The sequence below is a fragment of the Elgaria multicarinata genome, chromosome 3 (assembly GCF_023053635.1).
Source record: "Elgaria multicarinata webbii isolate HBS135686 ecotype San Diego chromosome 3, rElgMul1.1.pri, whole genome shotgun sequence".
Classification (NCBI taxonomy): Eukaryota; Metazoa; Chordata; class Lepidosauria; order Squamata; family Anguidae; genus Elgaria; species Elgaria multicarinata.
In genome coordinates this window covers 164,129,873-164,150,267 of record NC_086173.1, presented here as the reverse complement: position 1 = coordinate 164,150,267, position 20,395 = coordinate 164,129,873, and the positions used below count along the sequence as shown (strand labels likewise).

The window sequence follows — 20,395 nt, the reverse complement described above, 5'->3', positions numbered from 1 at the left end:
AGCCTTGAAACACATCAACGAACTCACACAGACAGGGGAGAGGACCCCTTTAAATGTTCACAGTGTGGAAAGGAATTTTTTTCCAGATACAATCTTACACGTCATCAGCTTATTCACAGAGAAGACAACCCGTTTAAATGTCTCGAGTGCGGAAAGATTTTCAGGGATAACCATGACCTTGCTAAACATAGAAGAATTCATACAGGAGAGAAACCATTTGTCTGTCTGGAGTGTGGGAAAGCATTTAAGGAGAAGGGGGCACTTACCGTCCATCAAAGAATACACTCAGGGGTGAAGCCATTTAAATGCCAAGAGTACAGAAAGAGTTTCATCTCAAAGAACTGTCTTACTTTATATCAAAGATATGATCAAAGTGCTCACACCAAGACTTCTTTGAAGGAGGAGGAAGAGACTGATACTCCTGATCATCCCTCTGTTACTGTAATCCTGGGGCAAGATGAGGGATCCGGTGACAGTGACACCTCGTCTGAGGTCCCCAGCAAACCGTTCAATCCTGTCGGAAACTCAGCCATGATTCTCCCAAATTCTCCCACCACCCTCGGCTCAACGGAGCACAGTTTGCAATGCATCCAGTGGGATACTCAGAGCCATGGTGGGAAAGCCTACCTGATTCCCAGAGTACCATTTCTTCAAGGAAATACACTTGAGTAAGGGGCCTGCCCTCCTTATGAGGCAGACTCCAATGCAGCTGCGGAACCCGGGTCAGCCAGAATAAATGCTCCCAGACTTTTCCTTGGTCAAGAGCTCCAGTAGAGCGATTTGACTCCATTTATGGTGTCAAGATGGGAGACACTTTTTTCAGTGTCTGAGGCATAAAAGGAGCTTGAGGCAGAGCGCACCTCTTATTTTACCTCAAAGAAGCCTCACAGTACAAATGATTTAAATTCATATGGGTGATTACATTAATCATTCCCTGTGCCCATATACTGTTTCCTTGTAAGGACATAGTTTTGTCAACCAATGTGTAAATCATACATTGTGTAAACCATATAATGGTTTGGATCTAATTGGGGCCTTGGATGACTGGCCCATTCCAGAAATTAGCATTGTCTCTCGTTTTGGCTCTCAACCCCAGAAGTACTACATTGCCGTCACGTGTGGACAGGTGCCAGTGGGACTGAACACGCGTGCAAGGCCCCAATCGTATCCAGCCCATGATCTCCGAACTGTGTCTTATGACAGAAAGTTGTATAATGTAAGCCCCCTGAAGCCCCTAAATGTTGGTGTTGCGTGATCCCCTAGCACAGCGTTAGGAGTGACACTGCAGGCTGTAGAAAAAAGGGGGTGTTTTCAAAAAGTCTCATCCCCTCACCCCTCTCTGTTTTCCACTTACGGAATCCTCTAATGTACTGATGTGGAATATGTGAAGATGTAGGGGGAAAGGTGCCGGCTAAGCCCAGGACTTTTCCTGCCTGCGGCAATGGACAAGAAGACGTGTCCCTTCCTTCCCACGGACAAATGTTGACCAGACTGGCAGTTGAATCTTTTGAATCTTAGTTTAACATTGACACCCAGTGCTCTGATTCGTAAAAGTTTGCAGTTTCCCCCTCTGCCACAGATATCCTTGAAAAAGATGCAACAACGAATTAACGAAGGGTGGGTTGGGCCTCCCAGATCTTATTTATGTCATCAGGCCTATTTGTTGACATGTTCTAAATTTTTTGTCTTTTCTCACTTTGATTCGCTTTTCCAGCTAGGTCAGGTTTTCAAATCTTTAAGCAGGATCTTTTCTCTAAATGGAGGCGTTAGGTTCTTGGCACAAACGGAGAGGGTTCCACCCACAGTTATAGCTTTTAGAGATGTGGGCCGCATAATACATATAAAGCTGAATGTAAGTGTGTGTGTTCGTATGTCCGGAAATTCCAATCCATTTCCAGATGAGCTAGAAAGTTAATATTTTGGAGGCTGATAAGTTTTGGTGTACAATCAAGCAGAAAATTTACCCAAAAAACGATTTTTTGTGTGTGTTTAACAGTTCAAAACAAAATTAAAAAGGGACCAAGGGGGAGGGGGGCCTTACCTGCGCCCGTCCGCAGTCCCTCGACTTCAATTGAGCCCGTGGCTCAACCAGGAAGTCTGGGCCGCAAGTGCGGCCTAGACTTCCTGGTTGAGCCGCAGGCTCAATTGAAGAAGCCGAGGGACCGCGGACGGATGCAGGTAAGAGAGAGGAGGGAGGGGGGGTTTACTGGGCCCTGCTGCTGTCGCCGCATGGGCAACAGCGGCAGGGCCTGGTAAACCCCACTTACCTTTCTTGCGGAGCTCCGGATCGAGGCGAAGGATCCGCCTTCACCTCAATACTCTTCGCAACGCTCCGCTGGCCCCCCAATCCTCTTCGCCTCCGCCTTAAGGGTAGGCGAAGCCCCCCCGCTCCACTCCTGCTTCTCCGGTTTGAGGAGAAGCGGAGCACATCCCTACATACTCCAGGAGCGATGGGAAGCTTGTCGCATTCCCATGATGCATCCATTCCCCGTACAGGTTTATTTCTAGAGACCTGCAGGGAGGTTGCTGAGACCTGTTCCTCCCTCTTCTCCATTCTAATCAGACAGAATGAGGATTTCCCATCCCATGTATTTTTCCCAATAAATATGTTTGTTAAGATAATCCCCACTCTCTCTTCGTGTCTTCTTTGTATTTCCAAGCCTACATACTCTGCTGCGTAAAGCTAATCCCAGCAGTGCCTTCCCACCTTTTCCCAAGATGGCTGTGCTTCATGGGTCTCCCCTGATCAAAATGCCTCCCACCCTCTTCCCAGATGGCCACATGAACTCCCTCATAGTTGCCCTTCTTCAACATGGCGGTGTGGCACGATGTTGCCCTCTTCCAAAATGTCCGTGTGGCATCGTATTAAATACCCACTACCACAAATTATGCAGTTGAGTTTCCCGTAGTTGGGGAAATCGCAGGGGTCAGCACACCCGAAGTGCAATGGATGATCCTCACCCTGGGAAAATATCTTTCAGGATCAAGGTGTCTCCCCTGCCAGGAAGAAATACCTGTAAGAAGGAAATACCTATCAGAAATCGCTTCCCCCTTCCTCTGTAAAGCACTTATAGACCTGCATTTTCAGACAAAACTAAATTTAGATAGGGGAGATATAAAAAATATCTCCAGAGAACAATGTCTATGTATCTGTGGTAGCCAGGCAGTGGAGGATACTAGAATCATAGAACTGTAGAGTTGGAAGAGGCCTACAAGGCCATCGAGTCCAACCCCCTGCTCAATGCAGGAATCCACCTTAAAACATCCCTGACAGGTGGCTGTCCAGCTGCCTCTTGAAGGCCTCTAGTGTGGGTGAGCCCACCACCTCCCTAGGTAACTGGTTCCATTGTCGTACTGTTCTAACAGTTGGGAAGTTTTTCCTGATGTCCAGCTGGAATCTGGCTTCCTGTAACTTGAGGCCATTATTCCGTGTCCTGCACTCTGGGAGGATCGAGAAGAGATCCTGGCCTTCCTCTGTGTGACAACCTTTCAAGTATTTGAAGAGTGCTATCATGTCTCCTCTTCTCCAGGCTAAACATGCCCAGTTGTTTCAGTCTCTCCCTATACATTATGTCCTTTACTGTAAACTTTATAAAATTCCTAAAGATAAACGCCTAACGAGATTTTTAGCTCAGCGTGCCAACCTCACCGATATGGATAAAATAAAATATTTACTCTCAAATACTGCCAAACCCATTATGGTAAACCTGGTTAGCATTGCTGTGGAAGCAGCACTGATTAGGGAAGTTTTAGAGGAGAGTGATGCTATTTGAAGAAGGGGGGGGTCCACAGCTGTGTATTCATATACACTATTTTGTACTTGTATATTCCTTCTGCCTCACTTTGTATTACAATGCTGGTTCTCTATGATGTGCTTTTTGGCTAAAACCTACTTTAGGTTGCCTTAACAATAAACACAATGGCATTGCATTGCCAGGAGCGTTCCCAGAAATGCCTGCCCTCTCCCAAAATGGCTGCACCGCTTCCATTGCCAGTACCTCTAGTTTCCTCCTGGGATTGACAGCTCCACAGTGGAAATCTGAGAGAGGCGATACAGAAGGAATAGCAGCAACGAGTAGTGCAGTCAAGGCAAAACAGGAATGGAACCAGGGTTTGGGTAAACCTGGAGAGACAAAAAGTAGTTTCACCTGTTACGTCTTTCACGTGTGCACCTAAGTGTGCTTGTATGTGTTATGCAGGTAGACTCAGCCAGGATATGTGATTCCATGTACAAGAGTCATTCAAGAGGCAGCTGGACAACCATCTGTCAGGGATGCTTTAGGGTGGATTCCTGCATTGAGCAGGGGCTTGGACTCGATGGCCTTGTAGGCCCCTTCCAACTCTGCTATTCTATGATTCTATGACTCTGGGTGGAAAACCCAAGTGAGCTGCTTGACCATTGGTGGAAACCCCAAGTTTCTGGCTGTGAAATTTTATTTATTTATGGCATTTTTATACCTCCCAATAGCCAAAGCTCCGGTTGTTTTATATTTTGAATAGAAACCATTCAAAATATAAAACAACCAGTATAAAGGCATAATATAAAATACAGTATAAAAATTGTAATGGATGAACACAGGTCCAAGGTCTGTGTGTGAGTGAAAGAGAGTAAGAGTAAAAAGAGAGAGGGTATGAAATGTGAGTGCGTCTAACAGTAGCCCCGTTCAGACAACACGCTAAACCGTGCTGCTTAACCACAAAATGGTTAACAGAATGCATTGACCTTAATGCATTCCATTAACCATTTTGTGGTTATGCAGCATGTATTGTCTGAACCAGGCCAATGAGTCAGGGAAAGAGATTGTGGGTTGAGCTCCGGCTATTGGGCGGTATAGAAATGTAGTAAATAAATAAATAAATAAAATAAATTGTACAAACATGCTTGGTGTCATAACTAGATTTGGTTTCATTATTATTTATATAACACCATCATAATTTTATACACCTCTGTCATCTCTCCCCTTAGTCCCTTTTTTCCTAAGTCAATAAGCCCCAAATGTTGGAGCTTTTCTTCATAGAATCATAGAATAGCAGACTTGGAAGGGGCCTACAAGGCCATCTAGTCCAACCCCCTGCTCAATGCAGGAATCCACCCTAAAGCATCCCTGACAGATGGTTGTCCAGCTGCCTCTTGAAGGCCTCTAGTGTGGGAGTTCAGAGGGGAGTTGCTCCAGCCAGGGCTGGGAAAGGAAGCTGGACAATCCTTCCCGGTCAGAGTCAATAAACCTGGCCCGGATGGGCCCAATGGTGTCTTCGGGGCTGAGTGTGGGGCAGTTGTCCAGGGCCCCAGCCAGTAGAATGAGCCGGAAGACCACCAAGTACAGCAGGGCTGGCTTCCCACGTTCTGAACCCAGTGAAGTAATAAACACGAGTATCTAAAGAGCCTGCCTTTAACCCACTTCTGGATGAGCTGGAAACTTACAATTTTGGATGCAGATATGCTTTGGTGTACAGTCAAGCAGAAATTTAAATGTATTGCCTGTTTTGAGTGGATGAAGGCAAGAGGACAAAAGAGCTGGGCCTTTCCTCAGAACCCAAAGTGGTGCTGGCAAAATGTTGATATGGATGAGTTATTACATCGCTGGATTACTTGCAGTGTTTCAGCGTGTGTGTGTGTGTGGACTGCTAATTTATTTACTTATTTATTACATTTATATACGGCCCCGTATCCGAAGCTCTCTGGGCGGTTTACAAAAGTTAAAAACAGTAAACATAAAAAAATATACAAAATCCTTGAATAACCACAACAAAATGAGCCATACATGGTGAGCCAAAACTATATTGTTGAAATAAAGCTTGGAGTAATCAGCAGTGGATTTGTGTGTAGGACTGAGGGCTTCCCAAAGTTCTGCTACTCAAAAATAATCCCTAGGTTGCGAATCTCTGTCTGCCTGGCGTCTGCCTTTTGCATCAGGTTGCAGTTGGTGGGTTTCAGCATTTTATTTAGTAAAACAAAACAAGCAAAGCCTAGATTTTGCAAATCTTAATTCGGTCTTGCCTTAAGTCTCCACCACATGCACTTTCCTCCCCTACAATGGGCTTCTGCATCCGGGAGAGATCAAAGAGGTGCGGATTCAATCAATTGGTGCCCCTAAAACTGCAGAAGGAAAAAGAAGAATTTGGGGTGACTTTGTAAGAGTGGGGAGGAAAAGGAAAAGGGAATTTGCCCTCCCAAAGGCTGCTGCAACCAGCCACTGTCCTGATAGCAGAGGGGGATGGGAAGTGGGTCCCCAAAGAGATCCACCGGAATTTCCAGCACCTTGAGCCCTGATCCTAACCTCCTTTGCTCCTCTTCGCAAAGGACCTCGTCAGCGCTGGTCAAACCAGTTTCTCCGATGACCCCGCCTTTGATCGCGACAGGATACAGGCAAGGAAGAGAGGAATGAATATTCCTGGCCACAACCTTTCCCTCTGAATGGCCAGAAGAGGCTGTTTGGGGTGCAAGATAATAGGGACCAAAGGGAGATCAAATTTGAGCACACACATGGCTGGTGGCCGTGCTGACTGGGGATGATGGGAATTGCAGTCGAACGCATCTGGAAGGCACCAGGTCGGGGAAGGCTGAACTGATCCAAGGGTTTTCTGGCCAACTCTGCGGAAGGAGCAGCTGCACCGCCGGCCCTGTCCGCCTCCCCTGCTGCAGCCGGAGCCCGGACTCCCTCCCGGCTTCCTCCCAGGGTCTTCAGGGGAGGGAAAAGCAGCAGCTCGGAAGGAGCCAAGAGAAGCCGCCTAAAAGCTCCGGTGAAGGGAGGCAGCAGGAAGGGGGGCAGCCCAGCCCTGCTCCTGCCCTTCAGTCCTTCAAGGGTTAATCTCAACCGAGTCTTGGTTCCTAGAGAGGCAGGAAGTTCCGCAATTGGGGGAGAAACACTCGGAACTCCGCCAGGCATTGTGTTCCGGGAGGGGAATCAGACAGGTGAGATTCCCCCGTGAGGAGGAGGAGGAGGAGGAGGAGGCTGGTCCTCGGGGAGGGCAAAGAGGTGAGGGGGCTGCATTGCAGGGCGGAGGAGAGCGGAGGCACCGATGCTTTCCTTTTGGGGGGAAGCGAAAAGCCCCCTTTCAGAAAAGGGAGGGAGGGAAGCATGGGGGCGGGTTTGGTCCATGCAGCCCAGTCGCCAAGTGGGACCCAAAGATTCACATGGTTGCTGTTCGCAGGATCCACTCAGAGATCCACCCAGTACTGGGGGTGGAGGGGATTGAAGAGGATAAAAGAAAGAACAGGGGCAGAAAAGAAAGGGAGGGGCCACCCTAGAAGGAGGAAGTCCATTTTTTATCTTTTATGAGGACTTATGAAGATTATTACTATTATTATTACTTCTACCATTTATTACATTTTTATACCGCCCCATAGTCAAAACTCTCTGGGCTGTTTGATCCTCCTGAGGTAAGAGAGCGCTTAGGGTTCAGCACCTGCCCTCTGGACCCGAGGCAGGCGTCCACAGGCTTTCTCTGAAGGTGCACTCAGCCAGCATGGTGTCCTTATGTGAACTGCCCAGAGAACATCAGCTATGGGGTGCTATACAAATGCAATAAATAATAATAATAATAACAATAATAATAATAATAATAATATGACCATTGACAAATTTACCATGTTTGGAATTATACGTTCTGTTTTTATCATTTCTGGACATTGGTTTTCTAGCCCACTGGAATGTGATATATAAATCTATGAAATGAAAAAGTAAAATGACATAATGTGATGAGAAATTCATTATTTTTCCTTCTTTCTTCCCCCAGGCTTTCGCCAAGGAATTGGCTCTGCTGAATTGAAGGTACAGAACTCCTTAGTTATCCACTCATTCCTCACAACACCTCCCTCCACTGAGCTCTTTCACAGGTGTGATTATGTTTAGGCAACTGATTTCCCCCCCTATTAAGTGGTTGGAACATCAAATTGATTCCCTGATGTGGAAATGCGTATCTTTTTGCACTCACATTCTCTTTCTCTTATTTCTTTCAGATGGGGATATGTGTGTGGGGGAAATATGAAAGAGCAGATCAAGTGTCAAGAGAAAGCGATAAGTTTCCCAATGTGAAAGAAAATATTGGCAATCAAGACTGGATGAACTAGCTGGAGGGAAAGCCAAGAAATAAAGAGAGGAATATATATGTCTGGATTCTGACGTCCATGCAATGATGGTACAACAGAAAACACCCAAAGAACCAAGAGAGAAGGAATCCCCTGTGTCTGGAGAAACAGTCTGTCATGAATCAACTCTGGGTGACCATGGCACAACCCATGCAGCAAAGAAACGACATAAATGCTGTGAGTGTGGAAAGACATTCAAGGGCAATGCGGCCCTTACTGCCCATCAAAGAACGCACACAGGAGAGAAGCCATTTGACTGTCTGGATTGTGGGAAAGCATTTAGTCAGAAGTGGGCACTTACTATGCATCAAAGAATACACACTGGGGAAAAACCATTTGAATGCCTCGAGTGTGGAAAAAGATTCCGCCGAAAGGCTCCTCTTCAAGTGCATGAAAGAAGGCACTCCGGGGAGAAGCCATTTAAATGCCTAGAATGTGGAAAGGCATTCTACACCAATAGTGACCTTCGAGAGCATCAAAGAACTCACACTGAGGAGAAGCCATTTAAATGCCCGGAGTGCGGAAAGAGCTTCAGTTTGAGGACTGGTCTTAGTGCACATCAAAGAACTCACACAGGGGAGAAGCCATTTGACTGTCCAGAGTGTGGGAAAGCATTTAGTCAGAAGGGGGCACTTACTATGCATCAAAGAATCCACTCAGGGGATAAACCCTTTGAATGCTTCGAGTGTGGAAAGAGATTCTGCCAGAAGGCTGCCCTTCAAGTTCATGAAAGAAGACACACTGGCGAGGAGCCATTTAAATGCTTGGAGTGTGGAAAGAACTTCAGGGATAAGCATGACCTTTCTAAACATCGAAGAATTCACACAGGAGAGAAACCATTTATCTGTCTGACATGTGGGAAAGCATTTAGGCAGAAGGGGTCACTTACTGTTCATCAAAGAACACACCAAGGAGAGAAACCGTTTAAATGCTTGGAGTGTGGAAAGGGATATTGCCAGAAAGCTGCCCTTCAAGCACATCAAAGAACGCACATTGGGGAATCGCCAAATAAATGCCAAGAGTGCGGAAAGAGCTTCAGCTCAAAGAACAGTCTTGCTTTACATCAAAGATTGCATACAGGGGAGAAACCATTTGAATGTTTGCAGTGTGGAAAGAGCTTCAGATGGAAGGAAAGCCTTGTAACACATCAGCGAATTCACAGAGACGAGAAACCATTTGAATGTTCGCAGTGTAGAAAGAAATTCTTTTCCAAGCGCAGCCTTACACGTCATCAGTTAATTCACAGAGAACACAAGGCATTTCAGTGTTTGGAGTGTGGAAAGAGTTTCAGCGATAAGCATTACCTTTCTCGACATCAAAGAATTCACACAGGAGAGAAACCGTTCATTTGTCTGGTGTGTGGAAAAGCATTTAGTTGGAAGAGGGCACTTACTTTCCATCAAAGAATTCACTCTGGCGAAAAACCATGTAAATGTTTGCAGTGCGGAAAGAGCTTCAGGTGGAAGGTGACCCTTGCAATACATCAGCGAATTCACACTGGCATAGTAGAGAAACCATTTGAATGTTCGCAGTGTGAAAAGAGATTCTTTTCTAGGCCCAACCTTACACGTCATCAGCTTATTCACAGTGGAGACAAGCCCTTTAAATGTCTGGAATGCAGAAAGGGTTTCACAGATAAGTATGACCTTGCTAAACATCAAAGAATTCACACGGGAGAGAAGCCATTTATCTGTCCAGAGTGTGGAAAGGCATTTAGTCAGAAGGGGGCACTTACTGGGCATCAAAGAATCCACTCTGGAGAGAAACCCTTCGAATGCTTTGAGTGTGGAAAGAGATTCCGCCAGAAGGGTGCCCTTCAAGTACATGAAAGAAGACACACTGGGGAGGAGCCATTTAAATGTTTAGAGTGTGGGAAGAGCTTCCGCTGTAGTAGTATCCTTCAAGAACATCAAAGAAGGCACACAGGGGAGTCGCCCTATAAATGCCAAGAGTGCGGAAAGAGCTTCAGCTCAAAGTACAGCCTTAGTTTACATCAAAGACTGCACACAGGGGAGAAACCATTTGAATGTTCGCAGTGTGGAAAGAGCTTCAGCAGGAAGGAGAGCCTCGTAATACATCAGCGAATTCACACAGCCGAGAAACCATTTAAATGCCCGGAGTGTGGAAAGAGTTTTAGTGATAAGCATCGTTTTGCTAGACATAAAAGAATCCACACAGGAGAGAAACCTTTTCAGTGTTTGCAGTGTGGAAAGAGCTTTAGTGAGAGGAGAAACCTTAGAAGTCATCAGACAACTTGCAAAGGGGAGATCTTAGGGCTTGCAAAGAGCTTCCACCAGGGTGGTCCTCTGCAATACAGTCAAAGTGCTCCCACCGAGACTTCTTTGAAGGAGGAGGAAGAGTCTGATACTCCTGATCGTCCCTCTGTTACCATAATTCTGGGGCAAGATGAGGGATCCGGTGACAGTGATGTCTCGTCTGAGGTTCCCAACGAATTGTTCAGTCCTGTCACAGGCCCAGCCATAATTCCAGATTCTCTCACCAGCCATAGCTCAACGGAGCACAGTTTGCAATGCATCCGGTGGGATACTCAGAGCCATGGTGGGAGGGACTACCTGACTCCCAGAGTACCCTTTCTCCCAGGAAATACACTTGTTTAAGGTCTTGCTCAGGAACATGGCTCTACTTATGAGACAGACTCCGATGCAGCTGTGGTACCTGGGTCAGCCAGAATAAATGCTCCCAGACTTTTCCTTGGTTAAGAGCTCCATTAGAGCTATTTCACTCCATTTACAGGCTTAAGATTGGAGAAACTTATTTCAGTGTATGGGGTATAAACAGAGCTTGAGACAGAGCACATGTCTTACTTTACATCAAAGACGCCTCTCCGTACAAATGGTTTGAATACACATTGGTGATTACGTTAATCATTCCCTGTGTCCATATACTGTTGTCTTTTGAGGGCATAGTTTTGTCAACCAATGTGTAAATTATAGAATGGTTTGTATCCAATTGGGGCCTTGGATGACCTGCCCATTCCAGAAACTTGCGTTTTCCCTCCAGAAGTGCTGCATTGCAGTCACGTGTGTGCCAGTGGGGCTGAACACGCTTGCAAGGCCCCAATTGGATCCAACCCATGATCTCGCAACTGTGTCTTATGAAAGAAAGTCGTATAATGTAGTGGAATGAGCAACTTGATTTTGACATTCTGTGTACCTTTTTACATCGCTCTGGAAGACCCCAAATGTTGGTGTTGCATGATCCCCTAGCGCAGCGTTCGGAGTGACACCGTGGGCTGTAGAAGAAAGGGGGTGTTTGCAAAAAGTCTTATCCCCTCCCACTCTCCATTTTCCACTTACGGAATCCTCTAATGTACTGATGGGGAATAGATGGATATGTAGGGAAAGAGGTGCTAGCCAAGCCCAGGACTTTTCATGCCTGAGGCAACGTCCCTGCCTTCCCACGGACAAATGTTGACCAAACTGGCAGTTGAATCTCAGTCTAAAATTGACACCCAGTGCTCTGTTTCCTAAAGGTTTGTGAGTTCCCCCTCTGCCACAACTATCCTTGAAAAAGATACCACATCCAATTAACGAAGGTGGGTTTGGCCTCCCAGATCTTATTTATATCATCAGGCCTATTGGTTGACGTGTTCTAAATTTTGATCTTTTCCACTTGGATTCGCTTTTCCACCTAGGTCAGTTATCACAAACGGAGAGGGTTCCACCCACAGTTAAAGCTTTTAGAGATGTGAGCCACGTAATGTCACATCAGTTATGTTTTGCTCTGTTTTGTCATGCTGAGGACACACGGGTCTATCTCCCTGTAACATCTGAATATGACGCGGGCAGTGCTAGACCCGAATCAATGCCTAGGCTTAGCAATGGGTTGGATGAGGGCTAATAAACAAGTGTTAGCCAAAAATCAGGATCTTTCCCCTAGGAGGATTAGCTAATTTCCCCACTAAGAGGCACAGATGTGCAAGACCTGAATCAGTGCCTAGACTCAGCAATGGGTTGGATGAGAGCCAACAAACAAGCTTGGACGAAGGTGTTTTTCTTCTTCTTTGTCCCTTTAACCTGGGCACATCTCTCTTAACAGGGTTTGTCTAAGTCAGCTAATTGGTGGAGGTGTAGCACAGCTAATGCTTCTTCTGTACAGATAAAGCTGAACATAAGTGTGTGTGTTTGTATGTCCGGAAATTCTAATCCACTTCGAGATAAGCTAGAAAGTTAAGATGTTGGACACTGATAGGTCTTGGTGTACAATTCACCAGAATTTTTTTTTAAAAAAAACAGGAGTAACAGGGCACTCGTGAACTTGCCATGATGCATCTATTCCCTGCACACAGATTTAATTTGCAGGTGCTGCAGGGAGGTTGCTGAGACCTGTTCCTCACTCTGCTCCATTCTAGTCAGAATGAGGATTTCCCATCCCATGTATTTCCCCCAATAAATATGTTTGCCTTTTAAGATAATCCCCAGTCTCTTTGTGTCTTCTTTATATTACCAAGCCCACATACTCTGCTGTGTAAAGCTAATCCCAACAGTGCCTTCCCACCTTTTTCCAAGATGGCTGTGCTTCATGGGTCTCCCCTGATCAAAATGCCTCTTCCCAGATGGCCACATGAACTCCCTCATAGTTGCCCTTCTTCAACACGGCGGTGTGGCATGATGTTGCCCTCTTCCAAAATGTCTGTGTGGCATCGTATGGGCAGTAGTGTTCCCAGAAACGCCTGCCCTGTCCCAAAATGGCTGCACCGCTTCCATTGCCAGTACCTCCAGTTTGCTCCTGGGATTGATAGCTCCACAGCGGAAATCTGAGAGAGGTGATACTGAGGGGATAGCAGCAACGAGTAGTGCAGTCAAGGCAAAACAGGAATGGAACCAAGGTTTGGGTAAAACCGGAAAGACAAAAAGTAGTTTCACCTGTTAAGTTTTTCACGCGTGCACCTAAATGTGCTTGTATGTGTTATCCAGGTAGGCTCAGCCAGGATATGTGATTCCATGTACAAGAGTCATTCAAGAGGCAGCTGGACAAGCATCTGTCAGGGATGCTTTAGGGTGGATTCCTGCATTGAGCAGGGGGTTGGACTCGATGGCCTTATAGGCCCCTTCCAACTCTGCTATTCTATGATTCTATGACTCTGGGTGGAAAACCTAAGTGAGCTGCTTGACGTTTGGTGGAAACCCCAAGTTTCTGGCTGTGTAATTTTATTTATTTATTTATTGCATTTTTATACCTCCCAATAGCCAAAGCTCTGGTTGTTTTATATTTTGAATATTTTGAATAGAAACCATTCAAAATGTAAAACAACCAGTATAAAAGCATAATATAAAATACAGTATAAAATTGTCATGTGTGAATGGGTCCAAGGTGTGTGTGTGTGTGAGTGAAAGAAAGTAAGAGTATAAAGAGAGGGTATGAAATGGGAATGTGTCTAACAGCGACTGAGGGAAAAGGATTGTGGACACATGCTCAGTGTCATAACTAGATTTGGTTTTATTATTATTTTATATGACACCATCATAAATTTATACAGCTCTGTCATGTCTCCCCTTAGTCACTTTTTTCAAAAAGCCCCAAATGTAGCTTTTCCCCAGAGGGGAGTTACTCCAGCCAAGGCTGGGAAAGGAACCTGGACAATCCTTCCTGGTCAGAGTCAATAAACCTGGCCCAGTTGGGCCCAATGGTGTCTTCGGGGCTGGGTGTGGAGCAGATGTCCAGGGCCCCAGCCAGTAGAATGAGCCGGAAGACCAGCTGTGCTTGGGGGTCATAGAATCATAGAATAGCAGAGCTGGAACGGGCCTATAAGGCCATCGAGTCCAACCCCCTTCTCAATGCAGGAATCCACCCTAAAGCATCCCTGGCAATGGTCGTCCAGCTGCCTCTTGAAGGCCTCTAGTGTGGGAGAGCCCACAACCTCCCTAGGCAACTGATTCCATTGTCGTACTGCTCTAAAAGTCAGGAAGTTTTTCCTGATACCCAGCTGGAATCTGGCTTCATGTAACTTGAGCCCGTTATTCCGTGTCCTGAACTCTGGGAGGATCGGGAAGAGATCCTGGCCCTCCTCTGTGTGACAACCTTTTAAGTATTTGAAGCGTGCTCTCATGTCTCCCCTCGATCTTCTCTTCTCCAGGCTAAACATGCCCGGTTCTTTCAGTCTCTCTTCATAGGGCTTCGTTTCCAGACTCCTGATCATCCTGGTTGCCCTCCTCTGAACACGCTCCAGTTTGTCTGTGTCCTTCTTGAATTGTTCTGCTACTCAAAAATAGTAACACTAGGTTCCGAATCTCTTTATTCCTGGCGTTATTTCTTTTGCATCAGGCTGCAGTTGGTGGGTTCCAGCGTTTTAGTACAACAAAGCAAGCAAAGCCTAGATGTTGTAAGCCTTAATTCGGCCTTCCCTTAAGTCTGCACCACATGCACTTTCCTCCCCTGTACCCTTTTCTTCCCTCACCTTCCTAATAATCACCTGCACACACAGTTATTAGGAAGGTGCACAAGATTGGCAATTTTAAAGTGAGTTTGCTGCCCCATTCATTATAAGCCTAGCTGCTGTCTGTTGGCTAAATGCCCAAATTCAAACTATTCTTCTTAAAGCGCCTCACACCCACTGCCTCTTCTTTAACATGCACACAGAGCACTGGATCTATCCAACCAAAGCCCCCATCCAGACAAGGCGCGGGCTTTCATGCCCTTGAGTTGCAGGAATGAGTTAAACCTGGACTCAGACGGGATGTACAGGCTGCCTTGCAATGGGCTTCTGCGTCTGGGAGAGAACAAAGAGGTGGCAGGGATTCAATTCAATGTGGATTCCTGCACTGAGCAGGGGGTTGGACTGGATGGCCTTATAGGACCCTTCCAACTCTACTATTCTATGGTTCTGTGATTCAATCAACTGGTGTCCCAAAAACTGCAGAAGGAAAAAGAAGCATTTGGGGGTGACCTTGTAAGAGTGGGGATCAAAGAAAGGAATTTGGCATCACAAAGGCCTCTGTAACCACGCACTGTCCTGAAGCACGGTCACAATAGCAGAGGGGGATGGGAAGCAGATCCCCAAAGAGATCCACCGGAATTTTCAGCACCTTGTGCCCTGATCCTAACCTCCTTTGCTCCTCTTCGCAAAGGACCTCGCCAGCGCTGGTCAAACCAGTTTCTCCGATGACCTCTCCATGATCGCGAGAAAATAAAGGCAAGGGAGATGCGAAAAATAAATCTAGTCCCCCTGAGTATTTCTGGCTACAATCGCTGGATAGGCAGGGAAGGCTATTTGGGCTATATAATAGGGCCCAAAGAGAGATCAGATCTGAGCACACACGTGGCTGGAGGGGCAGGAAGTTCCGTAGTTGTGGAGAAACCGGATCCGGGAGGGGAATCAGACCGGTGAGATTCCCCTGTGAGGAGTTGGAGGTGGAGGAAGAGGAAGAGGAGGAGGCTGATCCGCGTGGGCAAAGAGGTGAGGGGGCTGCATTGCAGGGTGGAGGAGAAGGAGGACGGAGGCACCCATGCTTTGCTTTTGCGGGGAGGTAGAGAAAAGCCCCCTTTCAGAAGAGAGAGAGAGAGGGAAGCATGGGGGCGGGTTTGGTCCATGCAGCCAAGTCGCCCAGTGGGGCCCAAAAATTCACATGGTTGCTGTTTGCAGGATCCACTCAGAGATCCACCCAGTATTTGGGGGAAGGGGGGGGGAATTGGGGAGGATAAAAGAAAGGGATGGGCCACCCTAGAAGGAGGAAGTCCATTTTTTTCTTTTGTGAGGACTTATGAAGATGATGATGATGATGATTATCTGTAATATAATGTTGTTTAAATGGATATTGTTGTTTTTATACTGTTGTTTTTGACTGGTTTTAAATTTTGTGTATTTTTAATGTTTACTGGTTTTTAACTTTTGTGAACCGCCCAGAGAGCTTCGGCTATGGGGCGGTATACAAATGCAATAAATAATAATAGTAATAGGCTGACCAGTGACAAATTTACCATGTTCGGTATATTATACATTGTGTTTTTATCATTTCTGGAAGCTGGTTTTGTAGCCCCCTTGAAAGTGGTATATAAAACTATGAGATGAATGAGTAAAATGTCATCAGTATCTGTATTTTTTTGCGATGAGAAATTCATTATTTTTCCTTCTTTCTTCCCTGCCCCCCCTTTCAGCTCCCGGTGTCCTTTGAGGAGGCGACTCTGGCTCTCTCCAAGGTGTTTGCTCTACTGAATTGGAGGTACAGAACTCTTTAGTTCTCCACTCATTCCTCACAACACCACCCTCCACAGAGCTCTTTCGCGGGTTTTATTACGTTCAGGCAACTGATTTTTCCCCCTTCTAAGTAGTTGGAACATCAAATTCATTCCCTGATGTGGAAGTGCGTATCTTTTTGAATGTGCGTATCTCACATTCTCTTTCTCTTATTTCTTTCAGCTGGGGATTATTAGATATTTCAGCAAGGGGAGGGGACTGCTAATTCTTGAATAACCACAACAAAATGACACCCCCCTCCCCCTATGCACGGAGAGCCAAAATTATACTGTTGAAAGGAAGAAAGCTTGGAGTAATCTGCAGTGGATTTGTGTGTAGGATTGAAAGCTTCCTTCAGTTCTGCTACTCAAAAATAATCAATAGGTTCCGAATCTCTTTATTCCTAGCATGTGTCTTTTGCATCAGGCGGCAACGGGTGGGTTTCAGCGTTTTAGTAAAACAAAACAAGCAAAGCCTTGATTCGGCCTTCCCTTAAGTTTGCACCACATACACTTTCCTCCCTCCTGCCCCCTTTTCTACCCACTTCCCAACAATCACCTGCACACAATTGTTAGAGCGGTGCACAAGATCAGCAATTTTATAGTGAGTTCGCTGCCCCATTCATTATAAGCCTAGCAGCTGTCTGTTGGCTAAACGTCCAAATTAAAACTATTGGTCTGAATGCGCCTCACACCCACTGCCTCTTTTTTAACAGCACTGGATCTATCCAATCGAAGCCTCCATGCAGACAATGCGAGGGATTTCATGTCGTTGAGTTGCAGGAACGAGTTAAGCCTGGACTCAGACGGGATGTACAGGCTGCCTTGCAATGGGCTTTTGCGTCCGGGAGAGAACAAAGAGGTGGTGGGGATTCAATTCAATTCAAGGTGGATTCCTGCACTGAGGAGGGGGTTGGACACGATGGCCTTCTAGGCCCCCTCCAACTCTACTATCCTATGGTTCTATTTCTATGATTCAATCAACTGGTGTGCCTAAAACTGCAGAAGGAAAAAGAAGCATTTGGGGTGACGTTGTAAGAGTGGGGAAGAAAACAAAGAATTTGCCCTCCCAAGGGCCGCTGCAACCAGGCACTGTCCTGATGCAGGGTCACAGTAGAAGAGGGGGATGGGAAACGGATCCCCAAAGAGATCCACAGGAATTTCCAGCACCTTTGTGCCCTGATCCTAACCTCCTTTGCTCCTCTTTGCAAAGGATGACCTTGCCTTTGATCGCAACAGGATACAGGCAAAAGCGGAATGAATATTCCTGGCCACAACCTTTCCCGCTGAATGGTCAGAATTATTTATTTATTTATTTATTTATTTATATAGCGCCATCAATTTTCATGGTGCTGTACAGAACAAAATACAAAACACCCTGCCATATGGCTTACATTCCAAAAGAGGCTGTTTGGGTTGCAACATAACAGGGACCAAAGTGAGATCAAATCTGACCACATACGTGGCTGCTGGAGGGGATGACTGGGGATGATGGGAATTGCAGTCGAACGCATCTGGCGGGCACCAGGTCGGGGAAGGCTGAACTGATCCAAGGGTTTTCTGGCAAACTCTGTGTAAGGAGAAGCCGGTGCCGGCCCTGCCTGCCCGCCTCCCCTGCTGCAGCCGGAGCCCGGACTCCCTCCCGGCTTCCTCCCAGGGTCTTCGGGGGAGGGAAAAGCAGCAGCTCGGAAGGAGCCAAGAGAAGCCGCCTAAAAGCTCCGGTGAAGGCAGGCAGCAGGAAGGGGGACAGCCCAGCTCCTGCCCTTCAGTCCTTCAAGGGTTAATCTCAACCGAGTCTTGGTTCCTAGAGAGGCAGAAAGTTCCGCAATTGGGGGAGAAACACTCGGAACTCCGCCAGGCATTATGTTCCTGGTGGGAAATCAGACCGGTAAGATTCCCTCGTGAGGAGGAGGAGGAGGCTGGTCCGCGTAGAGGGCAAAGAGGTGAGGGGGCTGCATTGCAGGGTGGAGGAGGAGGAGGGCGGAGGCACCGATGCTTTGCTTTGCGGGAGGAAGAGAAAAGCCCCCTTTCATTAGAAAGAGGTAGGGAAGCATGGGGGCTGGTTTGGTCCATGCAGTCCAGTCTCAGAGATTCACATGGTTGCTGTTTGCAGGATCTACTCAGAGATAAACTCAGAGATAAACTTCTCCTACTGACCTTCAAAGCTCTTCACTGCCTAGCTCCTGCCTATCTCTCCTCTCTCATCTCACACTATCGCCCCGCTCGGGCTCTCCGCTCCTCTGATGCCATGCTTCTCGCCTGCCCAAGGACCTCCACTTCCCTTACTCGGCTTCGTCCTTTTTCTTCTGCTGCCCCTTACGCCTGGAACGCTCTTCCAGAACACTTGAGAACTACAAACTCAATCACTGCTTTTAAGACTCAGCTCAAAACTTTTCTTTTCCCTATAGCCTTCAAATATTGAGTTTGTTCTGACTTTACACTGTTGGTTTTGCCCTACCCTGTGCCTGTTTACACTTCCCTGTGCCTGTTTGCATTCTCCTTCCCTCTTTATTGTTTACTACAACTTATTAGATTGTAAGCCTATGCGGCAGGGTCTTGCTATTTACTGTGTTATCTGTACAGCACCATGTACATTGATGGTGCTATATAAATAATAATAATAATAATAATAATAATAATAATAATAATAATAATAATAGATCCACCCTGTACTGGGGGGTGGGGGAGGGAGGGGATTGCAGGGGATGACAGAAAGGGATGGGACGCCCTAGAAGGAGGAAGTCCGTTTTTGGTTTTTTTGTGAGATTAAGATTATTTTATTGTTATTATTATTACTATTATTATATTACTACTATATTAATAATAATAATTATCTTTCTCTATTTCTTTCAGCTGGGGATACATGGAGGGGGGAAATATGAAAGAGCACATCAAGTGTCAAGAGAAAGCGATAAATTGCCCAATGTGAAAGAAAATATTGGCAATCAAGACAGGATGAATTACCTGGAGGGAAAGCCAAGTAATAAACAGAGGAATATATGTGTGGATTCTGACATTCGTGCAATGATGGTACAACAGAAAACACCCAAAGAACCGAGAGAGAAGGAATCCCCTGTGTCTGGAGAAACAGTCTGTCAGGAATCAACTCTGGGTGACCATGGCACAACCCATGCAGCAAAGAAACAACATAAATGCTCTGAGTGTGGAAAGATATTCAAGGGCAATGCGGCCCTTTGTGCCCATCAAAGAACGCACACAGGGGAGAAGCCATTTAACTGTCTGGATTGTGGGAAAGCATTTAGTCAGAAGCAGGCACTTGCTATGCATCGAAGAATACACACTGGAAAAAAACCATTTGAATGCTTCAAGTGTGGAAAAAGATTCCGCCAAAAGGATTCTCTTCAAGAGCATGAAAGAACACACACTGAGGAGAAGCCATTTAAATGCCTCGAGTGCGGAAAGAGCTTCAGCTCAAAAAATGGATTTATTTTACACCAAAGGCTGCACACCGGGGAGAAACCCTTTGAATGTTTGCAATGTGGAAAGAGCTTCAGGTGGAAGGCGACACTTGCAACACATCAGCAAATTCACACAGACACAGGAGAGAAACCATTTGAATGTTCGCAGTGTGGAAAAAGATTCTTTTCGAATTACAGCGTTAAACGTCATCAGATAATTCACAGAGCAGACAACCCATTTAAATGTCTTGAATGCGGCAAGAACTTCAGCAATAAGCATGACCTTGCTAAACATCGAAAAATTCACACAGGAGAGAAACCATTTATCTGTCTGACATGTGGAAAAGCTTTTAGGGAGGAGGAGTCACTTACTGTCCATCAAAGAACGCACACAGGGGAGAAGCCATTTAACTGTCTGGATTGTGGGAAAGCATTTAGTCAGAAGCAGGCACTTGCTATGCATCGAAGAATACACACTGGAAAAAAACCATTTGAATGCTTCAAGTGTGGAAAAAGATTCCGCCGAAAGGATTCTCTTCAAGAGCATGAAAGAAGGCACACTGGGGAGAAGCCATTTAAATGCCTAGAATGTGGAAAGGCATTCTACACCAGTGGTTACCTTCGAGTGCATCGGAGAACACACACTGAGGAGAAGCCATTTAAATGCCTCGAGTGCGGAAAGAGCTTCAGCTCA

At 46.2% G+C, this 20,395-nt stretch overlaps 3 protein-coding genes and 1 non-coding gene across 6 annotated transcripts in view; 3 read left to right on the top strand and 1 right to left on the bottom strand.

Annotated features, from left to right (window-relative positions):
* LOC134396286 (oocyte zinc finger protein XlCOF6-like) overlaps positions 1-11,498 on the top strand; it is a 69,412-nt gene extending 57,914 nt beyond the window's left edge. The window contains exon 5 of the mRNA XM_063122719.1: positions 8,125-11,498. Within this exon, the coding sequence (XP_062978789.1) occupies positions 8,125-10,707 (2,583 nt within the window). The 3' untranslated portion in view covers positions 10,708-11,498. The remainder of the gene's footprint in view (positions 1-8,124) is intronic.
* LOC134396276 (zinc finger protein 850-like) overlaps positions 1-20,395 on the top strand; it is an 89,940-nt gene that overhangs the window by 34,723 nt on the left and 34,822 nt on the right. Inside the window, exon 1 of one of the 3 annotated variants that reach the window (XM_063122702.1) lies at positions 6,884-6,913. The exons of the other annotated variants lie outside the window; for them this stretch is intronic. The gene's annotated coding sequence lies outside the window, so the exon portion shown is untranslated. Of the gene's footprint in view, positions 1-6,883; positions 6,914-20,395 lie in introns of those variants that run through there. 3 annotated transcript variants of the gene reach the window in all.
* Positions 1-20,395, top strand: part of LOC134396346 (zinc finger protein 260-like) — an 80,210-nt gene that overhangs the window by 40,179 nt on the left and 19,636 nt on the right. The gene's annotated exons all lie outside the window — the stretch shown is intronic.
* LOC134397061 (U1 spliceosomal RNA) lies at positions 2,855-3,012 on the bottom strand. Its single transcript, XR_010025342.1, has one exon. It is a non-coding gene; the product is annotated as a U1 spliceosomal RNA (small nuclear RNA).